Source organism: Aythya marila (genome assembly GCF_965140915.1).
Source record: "Aythya marila genome assembly, chromosome: 5".
Lineage (NCBI taxonomy): Eukaryota > Metazoa > Chordata > Aves > Anseriformes > Anatidae > Aythya > Aythya marila.
This window is the reverse complement of record NC_139046.1, coordinates 43,902,225-43,929,837: the sequence shown is the minus strand read 5'-3', so window position 1 is coordinate 43,929,837 and position 27,613 is coordinate 43,902,225. Positions and strand designations below refer to the sequence as shown.

Here is a 27,613-nt window from a genome sequence, read left to right as displayed (position 1 = left end):
TTTGCAGCCCAGACATGTCTGCTTAGTCTCCAATTAAATATCATGAATAAGGATGGTGCAAATAGCATATGCTTTTTAGCAATAGCTAAAGGAGAGCAAGTTAAAAGGGCAGACTAAACTTGCCAGCCTAAGGACAACAAACAGGTACGAGAATCAGAGAGGATGTGAAGTTTGTCTGCTGAAGTGAAAAATTAGATTAAAAAAAATAGGGATGTTGAATGTACTTGGGAAAAAAAAAGTCCCATTCTAACAAAGTCCCCTGATAAACCCAAAGAGGGTCTGGCCCTGACTTGAGATCTTCAGAAATAGAACTGCATGTCTTTGTAGCCCAACAAATCTGACGTGTGACTATTCTCCTTCAGCCACCTACATAAACTGTGAGAAGACCACACCAGCAGTAAAAGACCAGCATTCACTTCAGACTACTTTCAACATAGAATCAGTAACGCAAAACATTAAACTACGTACTATTTAACACAAATCAAGAGGCAGTAGCAATAACAAAATGCCTTTTTTGAGACAATCAAATTTAGTTTTTATTTGAATTAATCATGACAAAGTTCCACTGGTAAAGCATAAAGGTGGTGAATACAAATTCTGTCTTTAAAATTCATCTCTCACATATAACTGGGGAACTTCAGGGTTACCTGAACAACTATCCTATCAATATACCATTACCTAACTAGGGAAAATAACCCCAAAATGGATCCCCAGATCCCTTGATGACTATTTCACGTAGACATCTTTAAACAGCAACTACAGAGCGTATTTTAAATCATCCCTTTCTGTTAGAAATTCTGATATTAAACTGAAGAGCAGTAGATACATAAATGTATCCCAGGGAAAAAAAAATGCAAATATCTATTCCTGATTTTAGAATTTTATCAGTAATTGCATTTCTGTAGCTCCTGTAGTATTATTAGCTTCAGTAGGGCTGCAACACACCCACTGCTTTCATTCTCTCAGGAATTACTTCTCAATTCCAAAGTTTGAAAACACATCTACTAGTGATCTTTTCAATATACTACTTAACTAAGAAATAAAAAGGATACTGAAAGCATCACAGAATAGCAAAGCTTCAAAATATTAAAAGAGCACTCAACTGCCATAAATAAAGAAGTCCACCACAATCTTCACAATCATCTAAGTGAAAAAATGTTACATTTATCCAGCAAAAGGACAATATCCTTGCAGCTGTATGACAGCTTTTACTTTCTGCCAGGTAGTTTAAACGGTAGAGTAAAAAAAGAAAACAACTTTTGCAGTCCACTAAGCCAGAAAACAGCTTTCAAGTACCCTATTTGGGGAAAAAGTAGAAGTAATGTTTTCATTACTTGTGTTAGAAATGTTGATCTGTGTATATACTTTAGCTGATGTTAGTATTTATCCCATAGTTACATAATCCTCTATTAACTAATTAAATTCAGTCATGAACTTATTAACCAGGATTTCCCTGACCTTGATGAATTACAAGTAATTCAAATGATACCCTATTAAATGCTAGCAGACTTTCTCCAACGTACTCAAGTCTGCAAGATTAAGGTAGTGGAGTACCTTTCATTTATACAGACTCTCTCCTCCCTGGGAATTCCTAATTCATTTTGAACTGAATTCATCACCCTCTCTGTCAACAATCACCTGGAGTGCACAGAGTTCTGCCTGGGGATGGCTGAGGAGCCAACCAAGAGCTTATGGGTCAGGATTAAATAGAGGGCAGGGACATTACAGAGAGAGCCTGCTACAGGACACTTGACCGGGAAGCCCAAGTGGATGAGACCCTCCATGGACAGACAGGAGAGCGACATGTTAACAAGCCCATGTTCCCCATGGGGGACTTCAACCACCCTGACATCCATTGAAGGGACAGTGCAACAAGGCATAGGCAAGCCAGGAGGTTCCTGGAATGCACTCGTAATATCTTGGTCTTGGGAAGGGTCACTGCACCCTCAGCAAGTTTGCCAATGACATCGAGATGTGCAGTGCAGTCAACACACTGGAGGGAAGAGATGCCGTCTACAGGGACGTGGTCAGGCTTGAGAGGTGGGCCTGTGCAAATCTCACGAGGTTCAACAAGCTCAAGTTCACAGTCCTGCATCTGTGCCAGGATAATCCCAAACACAAATACAGGCTACACAGAGAATGGATTGAGAGCAGCCCTGAGGAGAAGGACCTGGGGGTGTTGCTGGAAGAGAAGCTCAACATGAGCTGATAATGTGTGCTTGCAGACCAGAAAGCCAACCATATCCTGGGCTGCATCAAAAGACACATGGCCAGCAGGGTGAGGGAAGGCATTCTACCCCTCTGCTCTTGTGAGACCCCACCTGGAGTACTGAGTTCAGCTCTAGGGTCCCCAGCATAACAAGGACATGGACCTGTTGTAAAGAACCCAGAGGAGAGCCACAAAGAAGATAAAGGGGCTGGAGCACCTCTCCTATGAAGACAGGCTGAGGGAGTTGGGATTGTTCAGCCTGAAGAAGGCTACAGGGAGACTTTACAGCAGCCTTCCAGTGCCTACAGAGGGCCTGCAGGTAGGTGAGGATGGACTTCTTGTTATAGAGTATAATGGTAGAACAAGGGGTAATGGCTTTAAACTAGAAGAGGGTAGATTTAGATTATATATACAAAGAAATTCTTTTGGGCACTGGAACAGGCTGCCTGCAGAAGCTGTGGATGCCCCATCCCTGACAGTGTTCAAGGCCAGGCTGGATGGGGCTTTGAGCAACGTGGTCTGGTGGGAGGTGTCCCTGCCCAGGGCAGGGGGGTTGGAACTTGATGAACTTAGACAAACTCCACATTTCAATTGTAGTGCGACTATAACATTCTCTATTCAAATGTAATAATTGCTGCAGATTTATTTTGTATGGTACCAAGCATCCCTAATCCCTCTTTGACTACTACATGTGAGGGGAAAAATAATTAGGAATCTGAGTGCAAGAGTGATCAGAACCTCCTAGAACTACTGTAGAGATTCAGTAACAATGAAGGCTGCTACTCATCATTTTCACAACCAGGTCTCATGTTGTGGACAGAAATAGTCTTTAAACACAATTGTTGACTGCCATGCTACTAAAATGTTTTTAATTGACTTACTGATAAAGTTAACATTGTTAATACAGATCTTTAATGTGTAGAACTGTTTTCTGTCATAGTCTACGAAACAAGAATTGTTCAGAGTTTTATTCTTGAAAATAAAGATAATTAAATGATCTAATAAGAAATTAGAAAAACAGGCTAAACTTCATCAAAAGGGTCACATATATACTTGTAATATATACATAAATGTAGATAGAAAAATATGTACATACACGCACACCCCTACAATTGATCTTTTCTTGCAAGCATATCCTATCATTGCTACTCACTAGAATAAAGTTTGATGTTTACATTGATGTTTACAATTAAAGTTTCCTATGCCTTTCAGTATCCTATTTTCACAACCAAATCATCTTGATGTCAATACTTTCATTGTTGCTACTCCACAGCTTCATCAACTCCACGGTTATACTGCACTGAAAAGTAAACAGAATTCCTGAAATAGAAATTGCACCCCTTAACCATTCATACTGAATTGTTACATCATTTTCTCAGTAGACTTGTGTTGTATGTCACGCTTTTGAAATACGCTAATCCATTTGCTGTCGCTTAAAAATGAAGCATGTTCTTAAATCCTGGTATTATTTCCTTGTACATTCCATATAGAGACAGAAAGAATGTATGTTTGCAATCAAAATATGTTTACAGGCCAACAGAAGCAATTTCAATTCAGGGAAATCCTCCAATTTCTGTTACACTGAATGCTGTGTTTTTCACAGCACAGCAAACATGCCAAGACAAAAACGTACAGTTAATTTTCAGCTGTATCCTCAAAGTATCTGCAGACTACAAAGTTTATATATCACAACATTGATCTGTCCTAATACCTAAATGTATATGTTTTAAGTCCTTGCATTCTTAGCAAATAAGATGTTATGACCATATGAAATAGACTGGGCAACTTCCTCTTTATTTGTGATATAGATTTAAATTTGGTATGAGTTCATAAAATACATGGCTAGATTTGTAAGAATTTCAAAGCTAACCAGCCAATTTTCTAGCAGTGAGGAAAAAAGATGGAGAAGTAACCTTTTACATGATCATCTTTAGAAAGGAAAAAGTAACATCTGTTAACAATATATAACCTAATATCATATAAAAAGGAAAACAAGAGATAAAGAAGACATTGCAACATAGTCCTTTGTGCTCATATCACATAATGCATTTCAAATACATACATACATATATATATATACACACACATATATATGCACTTATTTATATTTTACAGGAGAACAGAGCTTATATGACACACTTTCAGCAGGTCCCAAATTACACGAGAATGCAAGGAAGTCAAATCAGGTAGTATCAGGAAGTCAAACTGTACTGATGATATGTGAAAAGATTCAGTTATTTATTACACAATGGAGTTATCTTTCACCTTCAAAAACTAAATCAGAAGCCCGACAAATAAAACCAAGTAATCTCTTTCCCTCTGTGAAAGTATCTAAATGATTTCTACATTTGTAAGCTAGGTACTTGAAAAGTACTCAAATGGATCGTCACCTGTACAAGCATACATCTTCTCGTCCACCTGCAGTGCATCTGTGTATAGAAATACATTACTACTTCTTTCTCTGGACTAAAGGGTGGAAACAGAAGGAGACAGACAGTAATCCTAAATTTACTGCATCTAAATTTTTCAGAGGAGCAAAACAAAGCACTAAAACCCTATCATCTCAGAGGTTAGCGGGATAAAGCTGTTCTTCAATTCCACTCCCATTTGGCCAAAGTGGAAGTTATGTTTCTGAAAGGTGAACAGACTTAATGTAACCTTTCTACTTTGTCTTCCTTACTTCTCCCTAAACTCTCCTGCCTGAATTTGCTTTTCCTCACACCAGAATCCTTCCCAACAGAAGTAAAATCAGTAGTTTCGTCTACTTCTGGTACTCACCATGACTGTTTTTTCTAAACTCACAATTCCAGATTAAAGAAAAAAAAGAATCTAGTGGCCCTGAGTATTTGGCTGGAGAGAGAGATATCAAAGGCAACCATTTCAATGACATTTTGAATAGACATTGTACTAACTACTGTAATGGTCTCTCTTATTTCCTAGGTTAGTCTCCCTCCCCAACACCCCCATCCCCAGACTACTGTTCTGACATAACAAACAAAAACAAAAATATGTTCTACAATGGGATCAGAATCTCACTGTCTGCAAGTCTAAACCCACTGACAATATCCTTTCTTTCCTGGTTACCTTTTCCAGTCTTTTCAGTAATAATCCATGAAAACCTCAAAGCCTGTGGACCGACATGAACAAAGACCACAGGTACGCTCGTTGCTTTCAAATCTAGTTTGGACAGCTATCTCATTAACAAAAATTTAAGAAATGAATACACTGCATTTACATCTTCTGTTTGCACCCCCTTCCATGCCACATCAAGGAGGCACATCTATGCTCATTCCTGAACAATGAAACAACAACATAAAAATCACTTCACACTTACTTGGTGTTAATTCTGGGTTTCCTTTAAGGTTCATCATCTTTGGAATTGAAGGCCCGTATATGTCTGCATCAAGCAAGCCAACTTCTTTTTTCTGTGTAAGGACCAAAGAAAAAGTATTTGTCAAAACGTCTTTCTTCCTTTGTAAGCAAAACCTTAAACTGCCCACAGGAAAAAAATAATAAATAAATCTTGACTTCCAACATAAATTATCACCATTTCCTTTGTCTATTTTGCAGTTGATGCATGAAAGTTAGTATTTCTACATGTTTTACCAGAGGTCACAAAATCCAGATTCTCAAATCCTCACTTGCACACATTTTCTGACTTACCATGAAGACCACAGACCATTATATTAAAGAACGCTATAAGCAACATTCTCTCTATTCAATGTACCTTTACAGAGGAATTTTTAAGGGTATCAAATTTCATCGTAAAAAAAAACAACTATCAATGTTCATAAATATATATTGAGATTGGAATGTAGTTAGTGACTGTATAAGGAATGTGAAAACAGTAAGATGTATTTATCTTTAAGAGGCCATAGTAAACTTTGGCAGGCATCAAAACATCAAAACGCAAGTCTACGAAGGCAATTAAGCAGGTATAACACTTTAATCAAATGCATTTACACAAAGGAATGCTAAAAATATGGGTTTATTTAAACACATATGGTACACTACGCAATAAACTTCAAACAAAAGTTATTTCAGCTATGCAGTCTAGACTTTCAAGATTCATATCTTTTTTTTTTTTAAAAAAAGTACATGCACACATTTGGTGAAAATTAAAATATTTTTCCTACAGATGGCAAGACAAGCTACCAATTATCAAGTTCTGTAAACTAAGTAATAAAGAACAAGCTCTTAAGAGCTGAACATCAAGCTTCTCAAATATAAAAAGTTAACTGTATTCAACATTTTGCATAATTGCAAGCAAATATGTTTAAGGGCTTGTTCGAAAGGTTAATAAGGCAACGGGAGCTTTTCCAACAATGCTGAGTCACACTTTCACTATTAATGTTTCAAAGTGTGCGATCCATTTTTTGAATAAAGATTTCATAGTTCAGTATCACATTAAGCCATTTTGTTATCATGACTTTGATGGGAAAGATGGAGAGAAAGATAAAGGCTCAGTAATAAATATTAAGCGTGTGGTTAGAAGAAGAGCTTTAAGAGGCTTTTAATGCAGGTCCACAGCATCCTTACCCTTGAAGAGGATATCTAAACAAGTACATTCCTCTGCATCAGTTTATTCAGTTTGTTTTTTAAAGCAAAAATACACCTGGATTAAAAAACTAGTTCCAGCCCCTACTACTAAATAGATCTAAATTTCAATTAACTATCTCATAAAAGCAGACACCTGAGAAGCAAATCTGACCCTATTTACTAGAAAAGAAATAGGATTTAGCAGAGGTTTTCTACTTATCTTTTATTTAAACAGTTGATAGTGAACCCTTAAGACACCCTTAACAGCTGATCAATTTAATGTGTCAAATTTACCTAATGTAAGTCAAATGTATCTTCAGTTTTATAGCTGAGAAGTAAAAAATACTTTATGTGATCTATAATGTATTTAATAAAGAAATAAACTTCACCACAAAAAAAAAAAAAACACAACAATTTAATTTGGGTTTAGTTATTCAATATACTTGTTATTACACACAGCAAAGCATACATAATTAAATGGATTATTTCATACAGATTTTTAATGCTTCTTACTTTATAACATTCTGTGAAAGCTATTACAACAAAGTGCAGGAATTATTTTGACAAATTATTCTACCTCTTGCCTACTGTATGAAAGCCGCAATTTTAGAAAGATTGAAAAGACCCATTTTAGGTTAGATTTCAAAGACATCAAAAAGAATATTAGGGCTTCTTTGTTCTTGTACAAAACGCATATTTTAAAAGATTAGCAAGATTCATGACTCAGTCCCTTTATCTTTGTCAGCAACTAATCGAACCCATCAAAACATCATCTAAGGGCTGTGCCACCTAATTACATCTCAAATTAAAGTAAATATTTGCAGAAAAACCTACATAGTGTTTTAAACCTGACTGACATTCTTTCCTTCAACTTTTTGAGGGTTCCCCTCCAACCCTAACAAGGATCATCAATACCCACTGACTACCCGCAACAGCCTTACTCCTCACTACAATTCTGTCTTCAGCCTGAAGGGAATGAAGATTTAGGAAAAACTAAATTAATTAGATTGACTTTGTGACCTCCTGTGCATAGGCAGATCTTCACCACCACCAGCTATTTATTCCTGGGAGTCTGCAGGACAGAAATCATGTCTGTCTACTAATGTACTAAGTTTCCTGAAATTAAAAAGACATACACTGGAATAAAAAAATCCCTCAATTATCTAGGAGAACTTTGCAAATACAGCTACTATGCCAAATTACAAAGCTGACCTTGTTTCAACCTAACAAAGCAAACCTGACAGTTCTCAAAAAAAAAAAAAAAAAAAAGTCCATGCAGTTCCTCAAAAGCAGGCATAATGCCTGTCTCCGAGATATACTACTTTCGTTCTTGGATATAGCTCAACAAAACTCATCTTCAAAGAAGAGGAATTCACAGATTCTCCAGTTTCTACAGCTCATGTTAATGCAGGCAGGAGTGTTCCTGAAAGCAGGGCGCTTTCCACAGACTGACAGAAGAAAGTTCTTCTGGAAATTCTTCTTTAAATCACTTGCAGATCATCACTAAAGATAGCCTATAGTAGGTTTTTCCTCACTGAGCAATCCCACATGTTACATAAAAAAAAAAGTTCACATTATCTAAAAGTAGCAGCTTAGAAGAAAGCATTGGCCCAATAAGCTAAGGTTTTGGGTTTTGTTGCCCTCCAACATCACTTCATCTGCAGCATGTAAGTATCCCTAGAATACCACTACCACCCCTATTTTCAAGGTTTAATTATCTCAGAAAAGCATTATGGCGTCTACCTTCTAAGACAGGTCCAGATCATCTCTTTCAGCATTTACACAATGCTTTAAATTCCTCAAGGAAATTTGGAATGCAGCTGGATGCTACTACATGAAGCTGTCAATTGAACTACCAATACAAGCTACTTCCCACGCTGACTGAAGTTTTATCTAAACACATGATTTAAACCATTCTGCAGGAAAAGGAGGCAGGTATTACATCTCCACCATTTTCTTCTTGCAGCTCTATTTTCTGCTTATAGAAGTATTTCTTTCCTGCTCTATTAACAAGTAACATTTCCCCTCTCCAGCTGGCATAGCCATAACCAGGTTGAGAACCGCTGTTCTGAAGTTCACCACTGCCCATTCCCTCCCACCTGCCCAGCTTTGGAGAAAGGCTGACTCAATCTTTAAGTTCACCACACTTCAGAAAATACCTCTTAGAGACCTTTATGTTTTGTTACCTACCTGCACATTTAAAACAGTTTAAGCTCTAAAGATAAAACTGACAGTGTAACCATTCCCATATGTTTTAATCATGCACTTTAAGTCTCTGACATATGGCCAGCTACTTAGAAAAAATATACTGAACACAGGCAGAATTATAGAAACTCTTCATAGTTAAATTTGTTACATCAGCCAGTAAGAACACAACATTTAAAAAAATATATGTATTTTCTTGCCACATACAAACACAGAACTAATCTCCTGGTATATTCAGCAAAAAGTATATTTAAACACTGTATGGTAACATACAGCTTCTTATCAGTACTTCTAAGGTTTTTTCCCTTTCTAGTTTAATGATCTCTAGCATAGGCTAAGTACTACTAGGATTTGTTCTTTCCTGAAAGCTGGCACCAATATTTCAGGTCTCATCAGATCATGGGTCAGATCAAGATAGCAAAAAAAAAGAAATAGAGTAAAGGACTGTGGTAAAGAACTACAGCTCACCTTCATCTTCTGCTTTTACATCATTGACTATGTCACCATATTTACTTCACTGACATTAATCTTCCCAACAAGATACTCATTTTCCCAATTAGACCTCCCTGAAGATGTCTGACAAATATTCAGCACAAGATCTATACCATCACTGCATTTCTTACCCCAGTTCAAATTTTCTCGAGTTTTTGTTCTAATTTATCAACTTGTTTTATCTACATTAAGAAATGAAAACAAGGCTTTCAGTCATTAGGCACAGATTCTGTATTTATAAGAAAGCTAACTGCTCCATCAATAGATAAAGATATTCTTGCATATATCACTGAGAGTCTTACAGCTTCATACTGTGCAGCATGCAATTTACAGGCATATTTTACCTTTATTAAAAAGAGTCTTTCCATCTGCTTCTTGTCCCCAGCAAGATTGCCGACATAATTAAAATTCAATTTAGCCTTTGCACTTGGACACTGGCTTGTGAGTGATAAAGATTTGCATTACTACTTTATCCTAAATAAACTGGTTTAGAGCTCTGGACATTGTTGAGTTAAATCCTTTAACACAAAAAGCACTTGCTGAAGGCCGTATTAGAACATAGCCCCTCTGTATAGTGGCACAAGAAGGTCTTCCAGAAGAAGTAAATTTTGCCTCCTTTGCTTTTCTGTATGCAGATACAAAATCACTCAATTGTTATGTTTGTTCTCTTATGCAGGTGACTTTTACCATACATGGTCCTTGTATAGATGTAGGTACATACCAGTGATGTATCCCTCCTCCTATAAACTATTTTAGCTTACACTGAAGAGTTGCTTACTCTCATATTCTTCATTTAACAACAAACAAAACTCCTACATAAATCTTTCAGGTAATATGAACTATGAAATCAATTAGATTTTCCAGTAACAGATTTTTTTTTTTTTAACCAAATGCAACCAGTTCCATTCATGCATCACAGATCAGTCTTCCACACATAATTTTGTGTTAGAGAAGAATCTAGTGATATGCATTGATTTCTTCAAAGTCACCAACTGCTTTATTGAGGAACAAGCCTGATAAAAGACTTTATGCCAATGAAGGGGAAAAAGAAGATCAGCTCACAAAGATCTGCTATAAATAGCTGTTAATCAACATAGCCTACATTACTGCTAAACATCCAGAGACTCTTAAACAGCATTAATTTCACTTTTGCTCATCTGTTATGAGATATCTTTTCCATACTTGGTAAAACACATGCATCCCCACTGGATTTGAGTAGATGATACTTTACTTTGAAGTAAACCCTGCAGACCAGCAGAACTCCCTGGTGTTCAGCCTGGAAAGGATGGAGACACAGGTTAATGAGCTGCCGTTGTACTGCGTGGGAACGATTCTGTGCACCCGCAGCAGTCCCAACATTCAGCAGCTGCAGCCTATTTCAAACAACTCCAGCTTTGCTAAGTGATGGTGCCAGCTATTTTTAATGCTGGTGTTCTTAATCCTCAACCAGTGACTCTCAATTTACCCTTCTAATGTGGTTATAGAATTAAAGCTAATCCCAAACTGCAAGCAGCACCATATAGGACAAAAGGGAACTTAAAACCAGGATAGGCCCTGGATTCACCATTTGACATACTGACACATTGAATAGCCATCTTTTAATCCCTGATTCTCCAGCTCTTTCAGCTGAACACTACTTATGTGCCTAGCTGTAAATTGGATTAAAGCCAATAAAGTCCAACTACAATTTTGTCATTATCTGTCCCAGAAATGCAAACTTGCTTTCAATACCCATTCTTCTGCTGGTTTAAAAGCCCTTTTTCCTTCATATGAAGATCTTCTAGCTTCCTGTCAGGTACAGAACTTCTCTGGCATTTTTTTCCTACAACAGCTTGCAGTAGCTCCTACTCGGATTTCTCTATCATCAGGTACCAGTAATTCAATTTCATTTGGCCTTACACATCTTATATCTGATTGGGGGAAAAAAAACACTTCATAGAGCACCATTTTTAAAATAATGGTTAAAAATGCACAACAGTATCCCAAACGCTACCACATCCCTGAGGAGGTGCCTCATTGCACTCCCAGCATGCCAGATGGTTGTGGTAAACACACTCCACCTTGTGATGTATATTCTTCAAAAGACTTTTTTGTCCAAATTAAGTATAGTAATTTGATTAAAATAAAACGTTTTAAGAACTGCATGTCTGAGACAACTTTTACTATTTTTTTTAAATTTGAAAACAGTCAAATTTTTCAAGCTTTATTCTCTCGTTTTCTCAGCTGATCCAGAAACTGAGCTGTCACTACCAGATAACCCCAATCAATTCTCACTGCCATCTCCACCTTTATCAGCACTTTTCAGCATTAAGAAATTAGCCTGAACACCTATCTGTAGCAATTAAAGCCTCCCGATTCTCCAAGCAACAAAGGCTGCCTTAAAAGATGCCTAGAAATCAAACCGAAACAATTAGGAAGGGTGCATAGGAGGAAGACAAAACAGGTCAAAAGCTTTCCTTCCAGCTGCAATTACTCAGTGATGAAGCCCACTGTCCTCTAAATTCTAGACTTTCTCCCCCTCCCTGCTTTTGAGCCATTTCAAAATCAATGTGTGTTGTTTGATTCATGTTTGGACACCATTTTATTATCCCAGAAGCTTTTCCCATGAAGACCCTTCTCACAGCCACAGTTTGAAGCCCCTGCCCCACTGCCATCGGCCCAGGCTGCCACCCCGCTATGTTGCTCAGCAGCCAGGGGGATCCTGGGCCATTGCAGGCCCACACATAATGGCCTAATGGCCGCATGAGGAAGAGGCCTGGGGGCATTCCACATTTTGGTCCTAATCCAGTCCTGTAACCCGTAACCCAGGGCTGGGCTACAATGCATTAAAGTGATGTTTGCCACTCATCACCTGCCCTAACTGCTCTGGGCAGAAGCCATTTGCTTACACTTACCTGCTGATCCATTCCGTGTGATTTTACTGCTTGCTGCTCTGTCCTTCACAACACAAAAAACATTTCACCCTATAGTGAAAAACATACATCTTCTTGGAAAGAAAAAGAGAGTCAGAAGAAATCTGACAAGGGAACTTGCCTCGCAGTGACAGCACAAGCATGCAGCCTCCCAACTGGATTTGTGCCATCCTTAGTCATGCACAGCTGGTGTTTGCTCACTAAAATACTCTGTTCATAAACAAGCAATCTCTATCCTATTATTGCTGGCATCTATTAATTCAACTTGTTTCTACTATAATAAATCGTCTCTGGCCAGGCAGCCTTCATAAATAGTCATTCTAGTCTGAATATGATTTGTCCTGGCACAAAACCCAAAAATTCTCCTCAAGTGCTCCTATGAGAGCACGAATGACTGCTGGTACATCAAAAGAATGAAAAAATCTGCCACCAAACTAAGCAAGCAATTAAAAATAGGACACAGGAGCAAAACTTTAGTTATTTCTTAACATAAAAATAAAAACTGTATGATTTATAGATCTTGGTACAGGCACAAGAGTTTACACAAATCTTAACCAATCCATCCACAACAGGTAACCCAGGGCACCACAGTCTAACAATCCAGAAAGTGTTAAGAGGCTGCCCTGCTCATCTTCTTGGCCTTGCATCAAAAAGGGAAAAAAAAAAAAAAAAAATCCCCAACACACACTACTTGGACATGGTATCTAGGTATCTAAATGAAATCCTGTCTCAGAGTTATTTACTCCGAAACCATACGGGTAAAAATGTGCCAAGCAGCCTGAGCATCAGCATGCAGGACTCCAGCTCCTGAATTCTAATCCTGGCTCTGCCAACAAACAGTGCCAATGACAACAGCCAAGGCTCTGTCGACTCCTTAATACTTTGGACTACCATTGTAATACCTGAAAAAGCTTCCATGTTAAAAAAAAAAAAAAAATCAGCTACTTATTTATAGAAACAATAGTTCCTTTTTTTTTTTTTTTTTCCAAGCTGTATAAACCAGACTTTCAAGAGACGATGGAAGGAAGCTTTCTTTTATCAAGAAGACAAGAAATTCCTTCAGGCTTTGATTGTTAATCTGTTTCCAACTTATGACACTATCAAACAACAATAAGGTGTCAAAGCTGTTACTAAAAGCAGCAAGAATCTACTCTAATCCAATCTCCTCTGAAAGCATCTTCCACAGATCTCCCTCCCCAGAAACAGTTGTTCTCAGTAGCCTGCGACCTGTATAATCTTAGAAGAATAACACTTGAAAGATCAGAAGACAATGTATTTTTAAAGTCATTTAGGTCCAATATAATAGTTACTTTGAAAATCTAAACATTGAATTTGTAACAGAGAAAGACTGTATTTAATGAAGGAATCAAACCACAAACCTTTATCGTCATGGTGACCTTTCTACTCAAGTCCTTTCTTTTTTGCCTTAAACGATACATCACGCTCAAGCATCAGTTTCTATAAATCTGTATTTTGCTTATAAGAGACATAAGCACTGTCATGAAGTTGCGGGAGGCTGCTGCTGAAGGCCTGATCTACTACCACACTCATTACCATCTCCTAAGAAACAGGTGAACTTAGGACAGTAATAAAGGGAAAGAAAACCACAGGAAGGCAATGCACAATCATTAGTTATTAACAATAAAATGAAGAGGCCACTGCTGCATATCTGAGGTCAAAGAAATTCACTATAAACTTCAGCAGGAGGCACCAGTGAACTCTGGAAAACAGCCTCCTTATTTATTTCACTGTAACAAAACTGAACATTAGTGGGAGCCCTACAGCTGAGAGCAGTGAGCAATCCCAGCCTGGATCAAGGTCCCAGAGATACTCATTTCACAATTTTTAACTCACAAAACTACTGAATTGAGATCAGTGGGAGCTAACAAATGAAAACACCAGCAAATTCAAGCCCAAAGGTTGAACACAAACATGTATGCCATCATTTTATATAAAAAACAGATACCCGTGCATGAACAAACAAACAAGAATTGAGTTCCTTCACTTCAACTTACTTTCATGTTTTACATCTCGTAACTACATCAATGAAGAACAAATGAAGAGACAAATGAAGAGCAGCACCTTGTTAGATTGTAGCCATCAGTTCATGCAAGTCACAACACTTTCATCTGCTTTTCATTGCTTATCATCCACCAGACTCTGGCCTCCAATTTCACACCACCACATAATCTTAACGTCAGAAGTGTCTAGTGCATTTTATAACTTAACTCTCTTGGCTCAGTTTCATTTATAATTATTCTCAGCCCTGAATTGCCTAATAACTCCAGTAACAACCTCTTCAATTGTTTGGCTATGGTCTCTTATTTACATGCTTTACAAGTATCTTAGCCGGTACCGACAGTTATGTGCAATTAGTAGACATGGTTTCCATGGAGCTACTCAGTGACCATGCCACAGCACAGAACTCCTCGCAGAATCACATTTATTTTGGAAAAGTATTACAGCAAATGCCATGTTTTAAAGTTAATTAGAAGGAACCATTCAAGCAGTTTTGCTTTTCAAGATGACAGATTTTTCTCCAAAATCAAATTACTCCAGCAGCCTATTTAAAACATGGAATTAAAAACTGTGAAATATCAAGATCAGTTGCCATTACAAACAGCACACATTTCATATAACAGCTTTAACACTTCTTATCAAGTATGATTGATTTTATGGAAATCTTTAAAAAACCTTTTACAAATTGTTACAGGAAGTGTGCAGAATGCATGCAAACTTCACTCCTACCTGTTTTATTTTACTCATCTTTTACAACGCAAGAAGAAAAGGATGCTACATTTACCAGGTCAAAGTACTTGTGAATACCTTGTTTTATATCACTTTGTAAATATTTTCTATGTTACACAACATCAACTATGAAGCACTTTCCAAGTGTCATTTGAGAATTCAAACAAGTAACTCCCTGTTAAAGTTGACTGTGACAAGATTCCAAAGCCATGCTTACTATGTATTCCTAAATAGTAATATCTCATCTGAATGAGGTGCTTCCTCACTTAGTTTTCTTGGCCCTTGCGTAAGATTATCAATAAATCTGAACTTTCATCATACATTAAAAGCTTCACTGAAAACCTTTGTGGAATACTCTTCTAAAGGCTACACTTTTATTTTGTATTTACTAGCTATTTGGGGATTCATACTTTATGAGTAAAAAATTTGTTTTATATACCCTTCCATAGGAAATCATGAAAAAACTTGCTTCGAAGTTTACTTATATATCAATGTACACAATGGAAGCACCAGGTGAATGTAATGAAGATGCCTTGTTTTTTAACATTAAATAGGTCCCACTGTTTATATTCAGTCTAATTAACATTTTGGGTTTTGCAATACCAAACTGGGCAATGATATTTTGTTACATAAAAAATGGATTTCCAAGCTTCAGGAAAGACATACAGCTCCTTCCCCCCCCTTAGCCCTTTATATTTCAAGTATTTTTATACATGAATTTCTCCTGAAAAAGTAAATCTGTACAGCTACAAATAATGCTTTGGACACCACCCAACAATTACTCATTTTTTCCAAGTCAGTACTTTGAAGTGATAGAATTTATTTATTATGGATCTCCAACCTGCACAAACATCCTCTAGTACATCTACACATCCTTGGAGAATTGCAGTTGAAATCAGAGAGACACAGTGGAAAGTGCACAGCGAAACCCAACCCAAAGAAAGATGAGAGCCGAGTCGTTCATCATGCTGTACAATATAAACAAGTTTACATAAACTCAGAAGTCCATAAAAACAAATAAAGAAATTAACTGCCAGAATAAATACTTAGATTTTATGTATGTGACTGCCCCCAGCAGTAACCATTTTATTTATGACTTACACACTTGTTTAACATTAAGGCAGATAATTAGATCTTCACCTACCGAATCATTTGCTGCTAGGGCAAGGGCTATATTTACTGCAAGAAAAAGAAGAAAAAAAAAAGATTAAGTACAAGAGAATTTACTTTCTAAATATTGATATTGTTGTGGTTTCTAACAAGAGAAAACAAAGATAAATCACACTTGTTTAATAATCACATTCATCATCTTGATTTTTAGCTTCTTACACCTCTGCAGCATTACTAGTTTCAATGGCAGCAGCACTCACATTTCAATCCATGCTTGCTAACGACCTCACACTAACCTGCAAAAACCTACAAACTCTAAATTTCTACAGGACACTGAGATTAAATTATAATCTAAGCATTTTGCCAAAGGATAACGTTAAGAAAAATCACTGTTGACTCTTGGAACTAGACACTACCATAACAATAAAAATGATTCTACCATAGCTAACCTCACCATGGTCTCTAGTTAACTTTTTTTTTTTTTTTTAAGATAGAGATTAAATACACATTGTCCTAAACTATTAAACTACTCTGACCAGAAATACACTTATACCCTTTTTCCATTTTCATATATCATGAGAAATTGAAAATTTTCTCGAAGAAGGTGCAATGTATGCTTTTTGCTCGATTTGTATGTCTGAAAATAGTCTCATCTACCCTGAAAGCACCTGTAGCAACTAAAGAAACAGAGTAACAGGATGAAGCAATTAACAAATCCAACAGTTTGTTTACAGCTCTGTTTAAAGCATTTCAATCAATATTTAACTCCTGTAACTAGAAAGCACATAGAAGAAATAGCACCTTTTAATGGTTCACCAGCTTCAACTACCTTTTGGAAGATCTCCTAGAAATATCAATATAACCAAACAGTAGGCATTATACTCCAAACAGTAACATGTTTAAAACAAAAAAACACTTTTGCATGTAAGGTTTTTTTTGCTTCTTTACATGTTGTTGTATCTCAGATGACAGAGAATTTTAAGAAAGATAAGCTGCAGCCAGCCTCTTCTACTGGAAGAGCATGAGGTTACTGAGAACAAACTGTGGAAACACTCCCAGCTTAAAGAATGCAGTATGGAAAGAGGTAAATTTCTTTAAGCAAAATAGCAAGGAGGTTAGTAAGGAAGATTATACAGCTCTCTGTAAGGCACACACATGCTCTGTTCACTCCTAAACTGATAAAGCAATAGGGATTTTATTCTTCAGCCTGCAATTTAAGTAGATGCTTGATTAACTATCCCCTGAACCAAGCAGAGAGAATTTATCTTCTAAACCTTGGAGACTGATCTACAAATCACAGCTAAGACAATAGACATGCAAACCAATGATTAAATAAATAACACAACTGCAATTCATGTTTGAAGAGGCACAAAGGAAGCAGCAAGTTACTCCACATACTGTCTTCATAAGTCTATGACTTGTGTTGTTGTTTAACCCAGCAGGCAGCTAAGCACCAAACTGAGTGGGATGGTGGACAGAAACAAGGGAAAAAGGTAAAACTCCTGGGATAAGATAAAGACGGTTTAATAGGACAAAATAGGAAGGGAAATTAAATAATAGTAATAATAAAAATACATATACAAAACAAGTGATGCACAGTGCAATCGCTCACCACCTACCAAATGATGTCCAGCCAGACCCCAAGAAGCTGCAGCCTCCCCAGCCAACTCCCCCAGTTTTACTACTCATCACAAGGCCATAAGGTGTGGGACATCCCTGCAGCCAGTCTGGGTCAGCTGTGCTGGCTCTGTGCCCTCCCAGCTCCTGGGGCTCCCCCAGCCTCTCCGCTGGCAGGGCAGTACCAGTGAGAGGCTGCAAAGTCCTTGGTGATGTGTGAGCACAGCTCTGCAACAGCTAACCTATTGTGCATCATCAGAATTATCTTTCTCCTAAATCCACAATACATCACTGGTCCAGCCAATATGAAAGCAATTATCTCATCCAAAACTTGGACAGCTTCATATGTCTACCTTCTTGTCTACACAGAATTACCACGTATAAAATTAAAGTATGATCCACAATGCTTCTTCAATAAAGGGTATTTGACTACTAAACAAATAGAAGGAAGTCAGTGAAAATAATACAGTGGGAAAGTCTGAATTTATTAGATGGATATCTGGCTGGACACAAGGTACCCTTTCGAATCCCAGCTAATTCTTGCATTCAATTGTCTTTGTATTACCATCAGTTCCCAGAGGGTTTAGAAATGCAGCACAGGACCCTAACCCAACCCTAAATGTTTACATGGGCCCTCACAATGAAATCCCAATGTAATCAGGACTGCAGGGCAGTAGAACATATACATTCAAGAAGTCCAGTACTTCCTCCCACCACCCCAAAACTTCATAGCACAACGCAAGCAGTCTCTGCCCATCCTACACAAGCCAACCAGTATCCAGAAAGACACATAAGGAGATTCTAAGTTAGTCTTCTTGATGTCAGTGCAAGTCTAGGATCGTTTATTAGTTTGGACTTTTTAACTTCCTAACCCCCCACTGGCCATAGAAGCACCACAGTTGAATTCACTGAATATTGAGCTAACACCACCAATAAAAGTGCTTGGCCCAAGATCAGACATATACGGAGCCATGGGAATGCATCCACATTTGTGGCACAGTTAAGCTACATCATCAATAACATAACTCAGATGAACTCCTTCTGAAAGTTAATTTTGAAATAGTTAGATCTCCCTAGTCACCAAAATATCTTAACTTGTAAAGAAAGTCCACTACCAGAAAACATGTTGGTCCTGCAAGAGAGAACAAATGTTATCAACCTGCTTGCCAAAGCACACATTTGCGTCCACATTGCTCAGATAAATAGATGGGGATTTTGATCTCTACCTTGAAAGGGTGAGTTTCAACAACAGTATATCCTGCCTGCAGAATAAAAACATACAAGAGGAAAAAAGAAATTACATTTGGCAACGCATTGGCTTTATCAGTTCTCCTGAACAATAATGAAAAATCTCATCCCAGTAGCCTTTGCTGGATGTGTCTCAAAGTTCAAAACAAAGTATCAATAGTTGTTAATCCTGCTGTTCAAAGAAATAACTGTAAAAATTATTTTTCCACAGTTTTTATTTATCTGCTTTATTTTGTTTTTATTATTCTTTTATTATTTATTCCAGCCATTTTTCCCCCACTTCCACAGTTGAAAACAACACAAGTTTCAGTAAATAAGAAGCTTCTACTCTTTCAAGCCTACACTTTGAACTCTTCACATGACAAGATGAATTTTCTACCATGCTCTCAACTTAGAGTTATGTATAAAGAGGGAGCAGAAAAGAAAAGGAAAAAGAAATTGAAAGCTTCAGTTGGATTGAGGAAATCTAGCAGAACACTGGTAAAAGAGGGGAACTTGACAGGAAGTACAAATAGAGGAAAGACAGAAATCAAGCAAACAAAAAACCTCTTACTCGACAAAGATTACCAAAACAACCAAAAGCATCTAAACACAGACTGAAAAATACTTCTTCCTATAAAACAATTTCTTCTTTTAATCAGTGACTCCATTGATTTCAAAAGCACAAAAAGCAACAAAGAATGTAATACTAAAGCTGTATGTGACAGGCAAAAAGAATTACTCAAAAGAAACACAATGATCGATTGAAGAATGCCCCTGACAAACCTGACCCTAATACATAACCGCTCATCTTGACAGGGAGATCTGGAACAACTGAAACACAAACCCATAGAGGGAAAGGAATATGAACAGCCTTGACATTGTTTCAGAGGGATGCAGATAAGGCTGACAATACTTTATGTGGTGTTTTAGAAATTAAGAGGTGTATACCACCTCTAATTACCACCCTCCTTCCTTTTTCAACTCTTGCTCTCAAACTGTGTCAGCAGAGTTGTCACCGAGCACATTCCCCATAAGCCTCTATTACTTTTTTCCCCATACATATTACTTGATCTTCAATTGCTCATCTGAACCATTTAAGGCTTTCTTATTTTTAAGACGACTCTAGATTCCTCTTTCTTCTCAGTACTATAAATAAATGCATTCATTAACAATAGGTTAACATTTAACATTAACTAACATTTGAATTATCACTTAGCTCTCTTATTTAATGTCTGTTGAATCCTACTTTATTTTTAAATGAATGGATAAGAACTCCCAGCTCTTTAAGGGTTTTTACACCTGTTGTACTTTATGTAGAAATCAAATACAGATTACAAACACATGTACAAACTACATACAGAAACCAGTTAGTGGAACTTAAATCAGCACATTTGTTTGTAAAAGTGAGGGGGATAATGTATTGTTCAGATTACGTTCAGTTTGTCAATCTGTTGACATACAAATAGCTATTCAGTATTTTCATTAACCTGATAGAACCCACCAACAAATTATAACCATCAACCTTACATCATTAGGTAACAGAAGCATCGACTGTTTTGAATGTCTTCATACAGGAACGTGTACACTATATACATACAGACATATGTATCCTAGGTATAGGATATTAAATGTGCATCCTATGTATAGGAAAAAATGCATTCAATACTTCCACATGTATTTCCCTTAAGTACAGTTGCTTTCACTATGGGTAACATATTTGTATGTTCTAGAATTTATTAGCCAGCCAGTCCTATTCAAGCAGGGCTGAAGTACAAACTACAAAATGAGAAATTAAGAATTACAACAATGTGTAATTCACAGCAAATGGAGATGAACAGAAGACTGTGCAAGTAGACAACACGCAACTGAAGGATGACTCTCCTTTCACAATCAGAGTAAATTTGTTTTTAAACAAGTTCATAAAACTTTAGAGATCTTTTATGTTACCTTCAGTGTCACCTTCGTTGAATTTCAGGCAAATTTATACAACACTAGTAACCCATGTACCATCTTGTTCTATGACTTAGGAACCTACAATTAGGAAAACTTGAATTCAAAGCCTAAGAGCACAGATGAGAGAAGTCAGGAGTTCAACATGACCCAACAGGTTCTTATCACTTTGCATGGTTTATCACTACTGTTTCATCTCTTGTTATGAGAAGTCTTCACAAGTAGTTGAGAAGACTGGACAGTGACCTGATACTTAAACCTTCTAAATACTAGCATATTGATATCCCCTAATGTCTATAGCAACACAGTGGAGCACTGTGCAGGTACACCTAGTCTGCTAGCGAAGGAGGAACAGTACCACTACACCAGCGTGTAATTCCCTCCACCTCAGCTTACTCTTATGTCAAAAAAGCAGCCTGTCCAAGGACAGCACTGCACTGTTACAAGTACATTATTTCAAAGCTGCCTGCTCAATTGGCACCCACTTGGCACGAACAGTTCCTAAATTGAAGACCTCTGTACCTGTATGGATTTTCAAAGGCTGCAATGAGACTTCACAGAGGTTGAGGGCTGTTAGTGGGATTTAATTAGAAGATTACACCACTGCCTAAATACTCCTTGGGAAATATTATAAAGTATTAAAAAACAAACAAACAAGAAAACCTATGTTTTTTGCAACAAAAAGCTTCAGTGTTACTTACATAATACCACGTGGGGGTAGAGGGGAAGAGGGAGAGTATCAAAGCACATTTCTTTGAGGCACTGAAATAAAGCTTAGTGATCTGTCAGGTTTTATTGCTGCCAGCTGAACGCAATTCAAAAGACACATTAGCATATAAATATTTATACATCTATTACAAAACAATAAAAACACAACAGACTGCACAAAAAGAAGAAAAATCTTACCTGCTGCTGTTGATTTCCCAACTCCCCCTTTTCCAGAAGCCACAACCAGCACCTGCTTAACTCCTTCTATGGGCTTTTGCTTTGGCAGCCCTCGCGACAGGATCTGGGCACGTTTGTCTTGTAGCACCTCATCCCTGGAGCTTGAGGACTAATAAAAAAGAAAACAAGGACACATATATGCACCAGAGTGCTGCAGCTGCGGTATCAAACCTGCAGTTTTCGTGGAGAAAGTTAACAAGCATGAACCAACCTGTGCTCCGAGATAATTTCAGTACTGGTGCAAAAAAACTTCTTGTGTACAGACTCTCCCTAAAGGAGCCTGGTTCACAGCCAGGCTGGCTTGAAACTACCTGGCCTATTTTAAAGCAACCCCAGAGGGCACTTTGTTTGGAAACCATTAAGTGTGGTTGAACTTAAACCTTAATAAATAAATAAATAAATCAAGGCTCACAGCAAACTAAACCAAAACCCTGTTCAATAATTTGGAGGCTTTTGAAAATCAGGTTCAGATTACTTGATTTTCGAGGTCCTCAGCGCAATCAGCATTTCCCTGAGTATCCCCACAACCAAAACCATGACCCACGCACCTGCTTGCACGAGCTGTTACTCCGCCACCTGCAGCACACCCGGCGGCCAGAAGCCACCTGCATTTTCAGCACAAGGTCACGAAAACGAGAGCCCCCGGGCCGGGACCCAGCAGCCTTTCCCCTAGCAGCACCGCCAGCACACCGCGCAGGGCTGGCAGCACAGAAGGGGAACAGACGGGAGCAGCTGGGGATGTGCCAGCGGCTCCACACCACCCCGCTTGCTGCCCGCTTGCTCCGATGTAGGGGCACCGCCCCATATTCCCCCCTCGCTCCGGGAGCCCCCCTACGCCGTGGCAGCCCCCAGCTTGCGCCAGCCAGGGCTTCACAGCAGCGCCCAGCGGGTCTCCCCCAGCCCCACTCCCCAGCGTGCCGGGCAGCGCGGCAGGGCACTCCGAGCCCCGGAGGCGCCCCGAAGGCAGGCGGACCCGCACCCCAGGCTGAGCCGCTGGGCGTGGAGCTCCCGCTTCACTCACCGCGGAGCCGGAGGACGAAGCGGCGCAAGCCCCGCGGCAGGGGACGCGGGCAGCGCGCACCGCCCGGCACCAGGCAGCGGCCATAGGGCTGCTGCTGCCGCCTCCCCGCCGGGCGCGCTGAGATGGCGCCGCCGCGCCGCGCCTCGGCCCGCCCCCAGCGCCCGACACGGCCCGGCATGGCCGCCTCCCCACCGAGGCCTTCTCACAGCCCTCCCGGGACGGGATGAGCCCCTTAGGGGGGTCCCGGCCGGTCCCCGCTGACAGCCCGCCGTGGTTACAAACGGCACGGAAGAAAAAATCGCCTCGGCCTGGCTGGGCCGAGCCGGGGAGCCCCGGCTGGCTGCTGCGGCCGCCACGGAGGGGTTGGGTTTTTTGGGGGAGTATTTGGTTTGTGTTTTTCTTTTTACACCTACGGCGTTTCTACAGTTTGTCAGTAGTTTTTCCAAGTCCGATCTTCATCTCCAAAGTGGCTGGCTGGCCAAGACCTCTTGGTCCCTCCATGGTTTCCATCATCATCATCAAATACAATAACTATGTTCCAGCTAAGCATTTGTGTCGTTAGTTAAAAGAACAAATAGACATGTAGCCAGGACTGGTACCACTTACTTGTCTTTGTAATACTAATTCAGAAGCACTGCTAATTGTTCTCCTTAGGGTTTTAGTTTTCCAACCAGCACATACCTATCCTCCAGCTTTCGCCAATACCACATTTCTGTTCCTTACATCACGGGAGATTCGTTTAAAGCTTTAAGATGAGCAGCATCAGCTGCTTCTCTCCTGTCATCAAGGCTCAGAACCATGTTGTAGAAGGCAACGTGAAGGGTTTGATGCAATTTCTTCTCAACGATTCCATGAATCGTCCTTATTCATCTAGATGGTAGTACAGAAGTAATTCCAACCTTGTCAGTTTCAGGCCATTAGTTCTCAAAGGTAAAATACAGTGTAGATAGTGTCCTTTGTTGGTATCTCTTGTACCATGTAACAGATCAGGGGATCTTGCATCAGGTTAAAATGTTATTATAAGAAACACCGCCTCCCTTTCATACCAGGCAGAATTTTCATCACTCATTTAATATTTTTTTTGGCTTGTATTATTAAAAGTACTAATCAGGCATTTTGCTAAGAGCCACCATTTTCAAAGGCTTCTTCCAGTGCTCAGCAGCCAGAGAAAAATTACAATGATAAAAATACAATTTTTGCTATCCTTTAAGTGCTTCTCATTCAGCCTTTCATTTTTGCTGTAACCATTTGAGCATATTTTGCTTAGCTAGCACACATACTTGAAGAGGTCAAATTGTTTCCCAATAATTCACCCTAGTGCCAAATCAAAATGCAAAAGGATACTGAAAACCAATGAGCCACTTAATTTTGAAACTATATTAAAGATCTACCTCAAGGGCCTTTTCTTCACTGCCCTGGGAAACCACATTACCTTGTTCCATGCAAGAAATATCCATAGTTATTTTTCCTACCGTGGGTGGTTAGAGGCAGTGTTAAAGTGCAAAATACTACACATGCCGCAGAAATGAAATCATCAGTGCAGGATCACTGGTAGGCATCCAGTTTACCTATCCATCCTTACAAAGTCTGTACTAAGGAAAAAAAAAAAAAAAAAGAGCAAAAAATCCATAGTATACTCTTTGGTTCTGAGAATAACTAACACCAACTGCAGCAATCCTCACTTCTTTTTTTTCTTTTTCCTTTTGAAAACTCTGATCGAGCACAAAATAAAATTGATTTTTAGAAAAGTATGCTGAAAGAGTTTTCCAAACTGCCACCTAAGAAAGAACGGTTTTCAATATCTTGCTTTTCTTTTAGCACTGCTTTAGCAATAATACAGGAGCTAATATGGCAGCATGTTATCTTGAATACGTAATGAAGAAATGGCTATGAGAAAGAGATTAAATTTGCTCTGAAATAAAGAAGGCATCTCCAAAATACCATAATTGCTTTGGGCTTTCTATTTAAATTTTAACACTTGAAAGTAATGGTGCTTGTGTGACATCATCCATTACAGTTCACATACAGTGCTAAAATATGAGTCCAGGAAGATGCAACCAAAAATTAACAAAGATCTTACTGCCAGACATGAGTCTTTATGGAAACTACAAACAATCTCTGTATTTTTCCAAAATTCTATATTGGATTTTTCAATAGTTCAACAAAATGAAAAACACAGTATTTATTTTTTTATGCAAATTGATATTCTGTTCCTTAAGTAAGCGTAAGTAACCATTTCAAGCTACAGCTGCCCTCGTGTCATTCTCAGACTCTATCATTCCCCTGTGGGGTGATGGCAACAGGCAAGCTTTAAAAGAAAAAAAGAAAAAAAAAAAAAAAAAAAAGATGAAACAACTACCAATGTGAGTTCTTTCCTTGATCTTTGCTCTGCTCCTCATGCAAGTTAAAGAAACTTTTTTGCTAATTTACTTTTTCCTAATTTACTTGATACCAAACCACATGACCTCATCCAGTGTTGGCTTGGTATGTTTGAGGAGAGTCCTTGTCTCTCATGCTATTTCCCCTATTTTTTTCATTAGAATTTCACTTTTTCCATCTTCTTCCTGCCAGGCTTCGGTATCAGGGCCTGCAACTGACATGGAGACAGTTACACTCACTCCCTGCAAAGTTAATTTCACCCAAGGGATTTAAACAGATTCTGATTTCAAATATCTGTGTAAAAAAGTGAGATTTACCCGTGGTAATATATGGAATAGTACCTTATTTAAGAAGCAATGTTTTGTTCATAATATATAGTAATACTTGAAACTGCAACATACTGACAAGCACAATGAAATCATAGAAGAAACAGTAAGAATTTATTATTTTTCTTTATCATGTGCATTAGTATTTCTAGTAAATATAAGACCACAAAACTAGTTTGATTGTATGTGAATGCTTTGCCAAACTTTTAACTGAAAAAGAAATTAAGTTCTCTGCTTTAGTCCTGTTTTGCAAAATGAGGAAGAAAGTCTGCCACAATTGAGCCCAATTTAGTTTGTGTATTACTTTTGGACATCGTAATCAGTGCAGTCCTTCACAGTCAAGAGGAGATGAAAACCTTATTTAAATTATGGCTACATTTTTCTGAAGTCATTCATCAAGTTCTTCAGGTTAATATTGTGCACTATAGTAACAGCTACATTGCAGTGGAAGTACGGCTGATGTTACAGCAATTTTTCCAGCCTTGAGCAAGCAGTGCAGAAAATTAAGAGATTTGTTGAACACACCCTTCAGTAACAAAAGCACATAATTTTTTCTTAGGTGTATATATTCCTTGCATGAATGTAACTATCTCAAATGAATGATATTTCCATACTTAAAGAGGAAAACAAAGGCTTTGATGACTTTTTCTTCAAAAGGTTTTCCTATTCTTTGCCATGTTTTACAAACATTGAAGGAAAGCTCACACTTTGCCCTTTCCCTTCCCTTCCATTCCCTTCCCTTCCCTTCCCCTTTCCACCCTTTCTTTCTTCTTTGTCCTCCCTTGCCTTCCTTCCCTCCTTTCCTTCCTTTTTTCAGTAGTGCCAATAAATTGCAGTTGAAGTGATAGAAGGAGTCCTTTTGTATTAGGCATCATACGCAAATAAGAGTTAAAATGTTCACTACCCTCAAGTTTCAGTAAACCACTTGACACCTCTGCTCTCACTGAGTCTTAATGGCATTCAGGCACAATTTCAGTTTCTGAAATCATTTTAATTCTGCTCTTCATTCATTTTCTCAATCATAAACTTGTGTTTTACAGGAAGTATTTCTGTTAACATCAGAACACAGAGCTTAAATTAGTTTTGTAGAGCAAATTAATCCAATTTGAACAATGAGGCTAATTGAGAAATTACATCAATTTTTAGTGGGTTTTGTATTTACTAATTATTTTTAAAATCTGGCTCATGTTCCAAAGTGAATTGGTTTGATTCAGTTTTGCTCTGTGACCATTAAATACTTATCTCATCATTCCCAGTACATAGCAGTGCAAGACGTTTCAAAAGGGTACCAATGTACTTTGGGTGTATATAGACCAGTTACACAATTATGCCAGTAGCAGCCTGTTCCAGATTGTTTCAGTGTACAGAGGCCAATCTCAACTGAAAATAAATGTGCTCCAAGAATGTTTTTTACATGGTTTTGAAGCACTACATGTAAAAATATGAGGCACTCCACAACTGTGAAGGCAGAGCAGCTGATCCTTGGAATACCTGTTTCTCTCATTAATCCACAACCGCGAAGGAAAGCAATTCTTCTTCATGGTTTTGCATTCAGCCAGAGGCAGGTCCCTGAAAATAATCTAAAGTTTCTGATCTCTAATCTTCTGTGCTCAAGTGTTACTATTATTTATCCATAATTTAAAATTAAAAAAGAAAAAATAAATAAAAAAATAAAAGATAGATAGTTCCTCAGATTTTTAATTATGCTAACATCTTCTAATGCCAAACAGCAGGTTTCTTTAGGCAGAACAGAGCTGACATTTCCTTGCATAGACAGTTAAGATAGGCATAACTTGCCTATTTTCTCCTGTATAGCAAGCTTAGACCAAGGAAAATACAGCCTAAACCAAAGCACCTTTGAAGTTTAACATTTACAAGAAGCAAGTTCCTCTCAGTTCACAAAATATATTTTTGATTTCTTTTCCATCCC

At 38.3% G+C, this 27,613-nt stretch overlaps 1 protein-coding gene across 5 annotated transcripts in view; it reads right to left on the bottom strand.

Annotated features, from left to right (window-relative positions):
* The window catches only part of NUBPL (NUBP iron-sulfur cluster assembly factor, mitochondrial), a 91,525-nt gene extending 68,434 nt beyond the window's left edge, over positions 1–23,091 (bottom strand). For 2 of the 5 annotated variants that reach the window (XM_082761979.1, XM_082761981.1), the window contains exons 1-4: positions 21,919–22,053; positions 19,059–19,094; positions 16,250–16,284; positions 5,544–5,634 (exon numbers count right to left, since the gene is read on the bottom strand). In XM_082761979.1, coding sequence (XP_082618105.1) covers positions 5,544–5,580 — 37 coding nt within the window. In that variant the 5' untranslated portion in view covers positions 5,581–5,634; positions 16,250–16,284; positions 19,059–19,094; positions 21,919–22,053. Of the gene's footprint in view, positions 1–5,543; positions 5,635–16,249; positions 16,285–19,058; positions 19,095–21,918; positions 22,067–22,978 lie in introns of those variants that run through there. The other 3 variants (XM_082761978.1, XM_082761980.1, XM_082761982.1) reach the window with 3 other exon arrangements.
* Between the last annotated feature and the right edge of the window lie 4,522 nt (positions 23,092–27,613).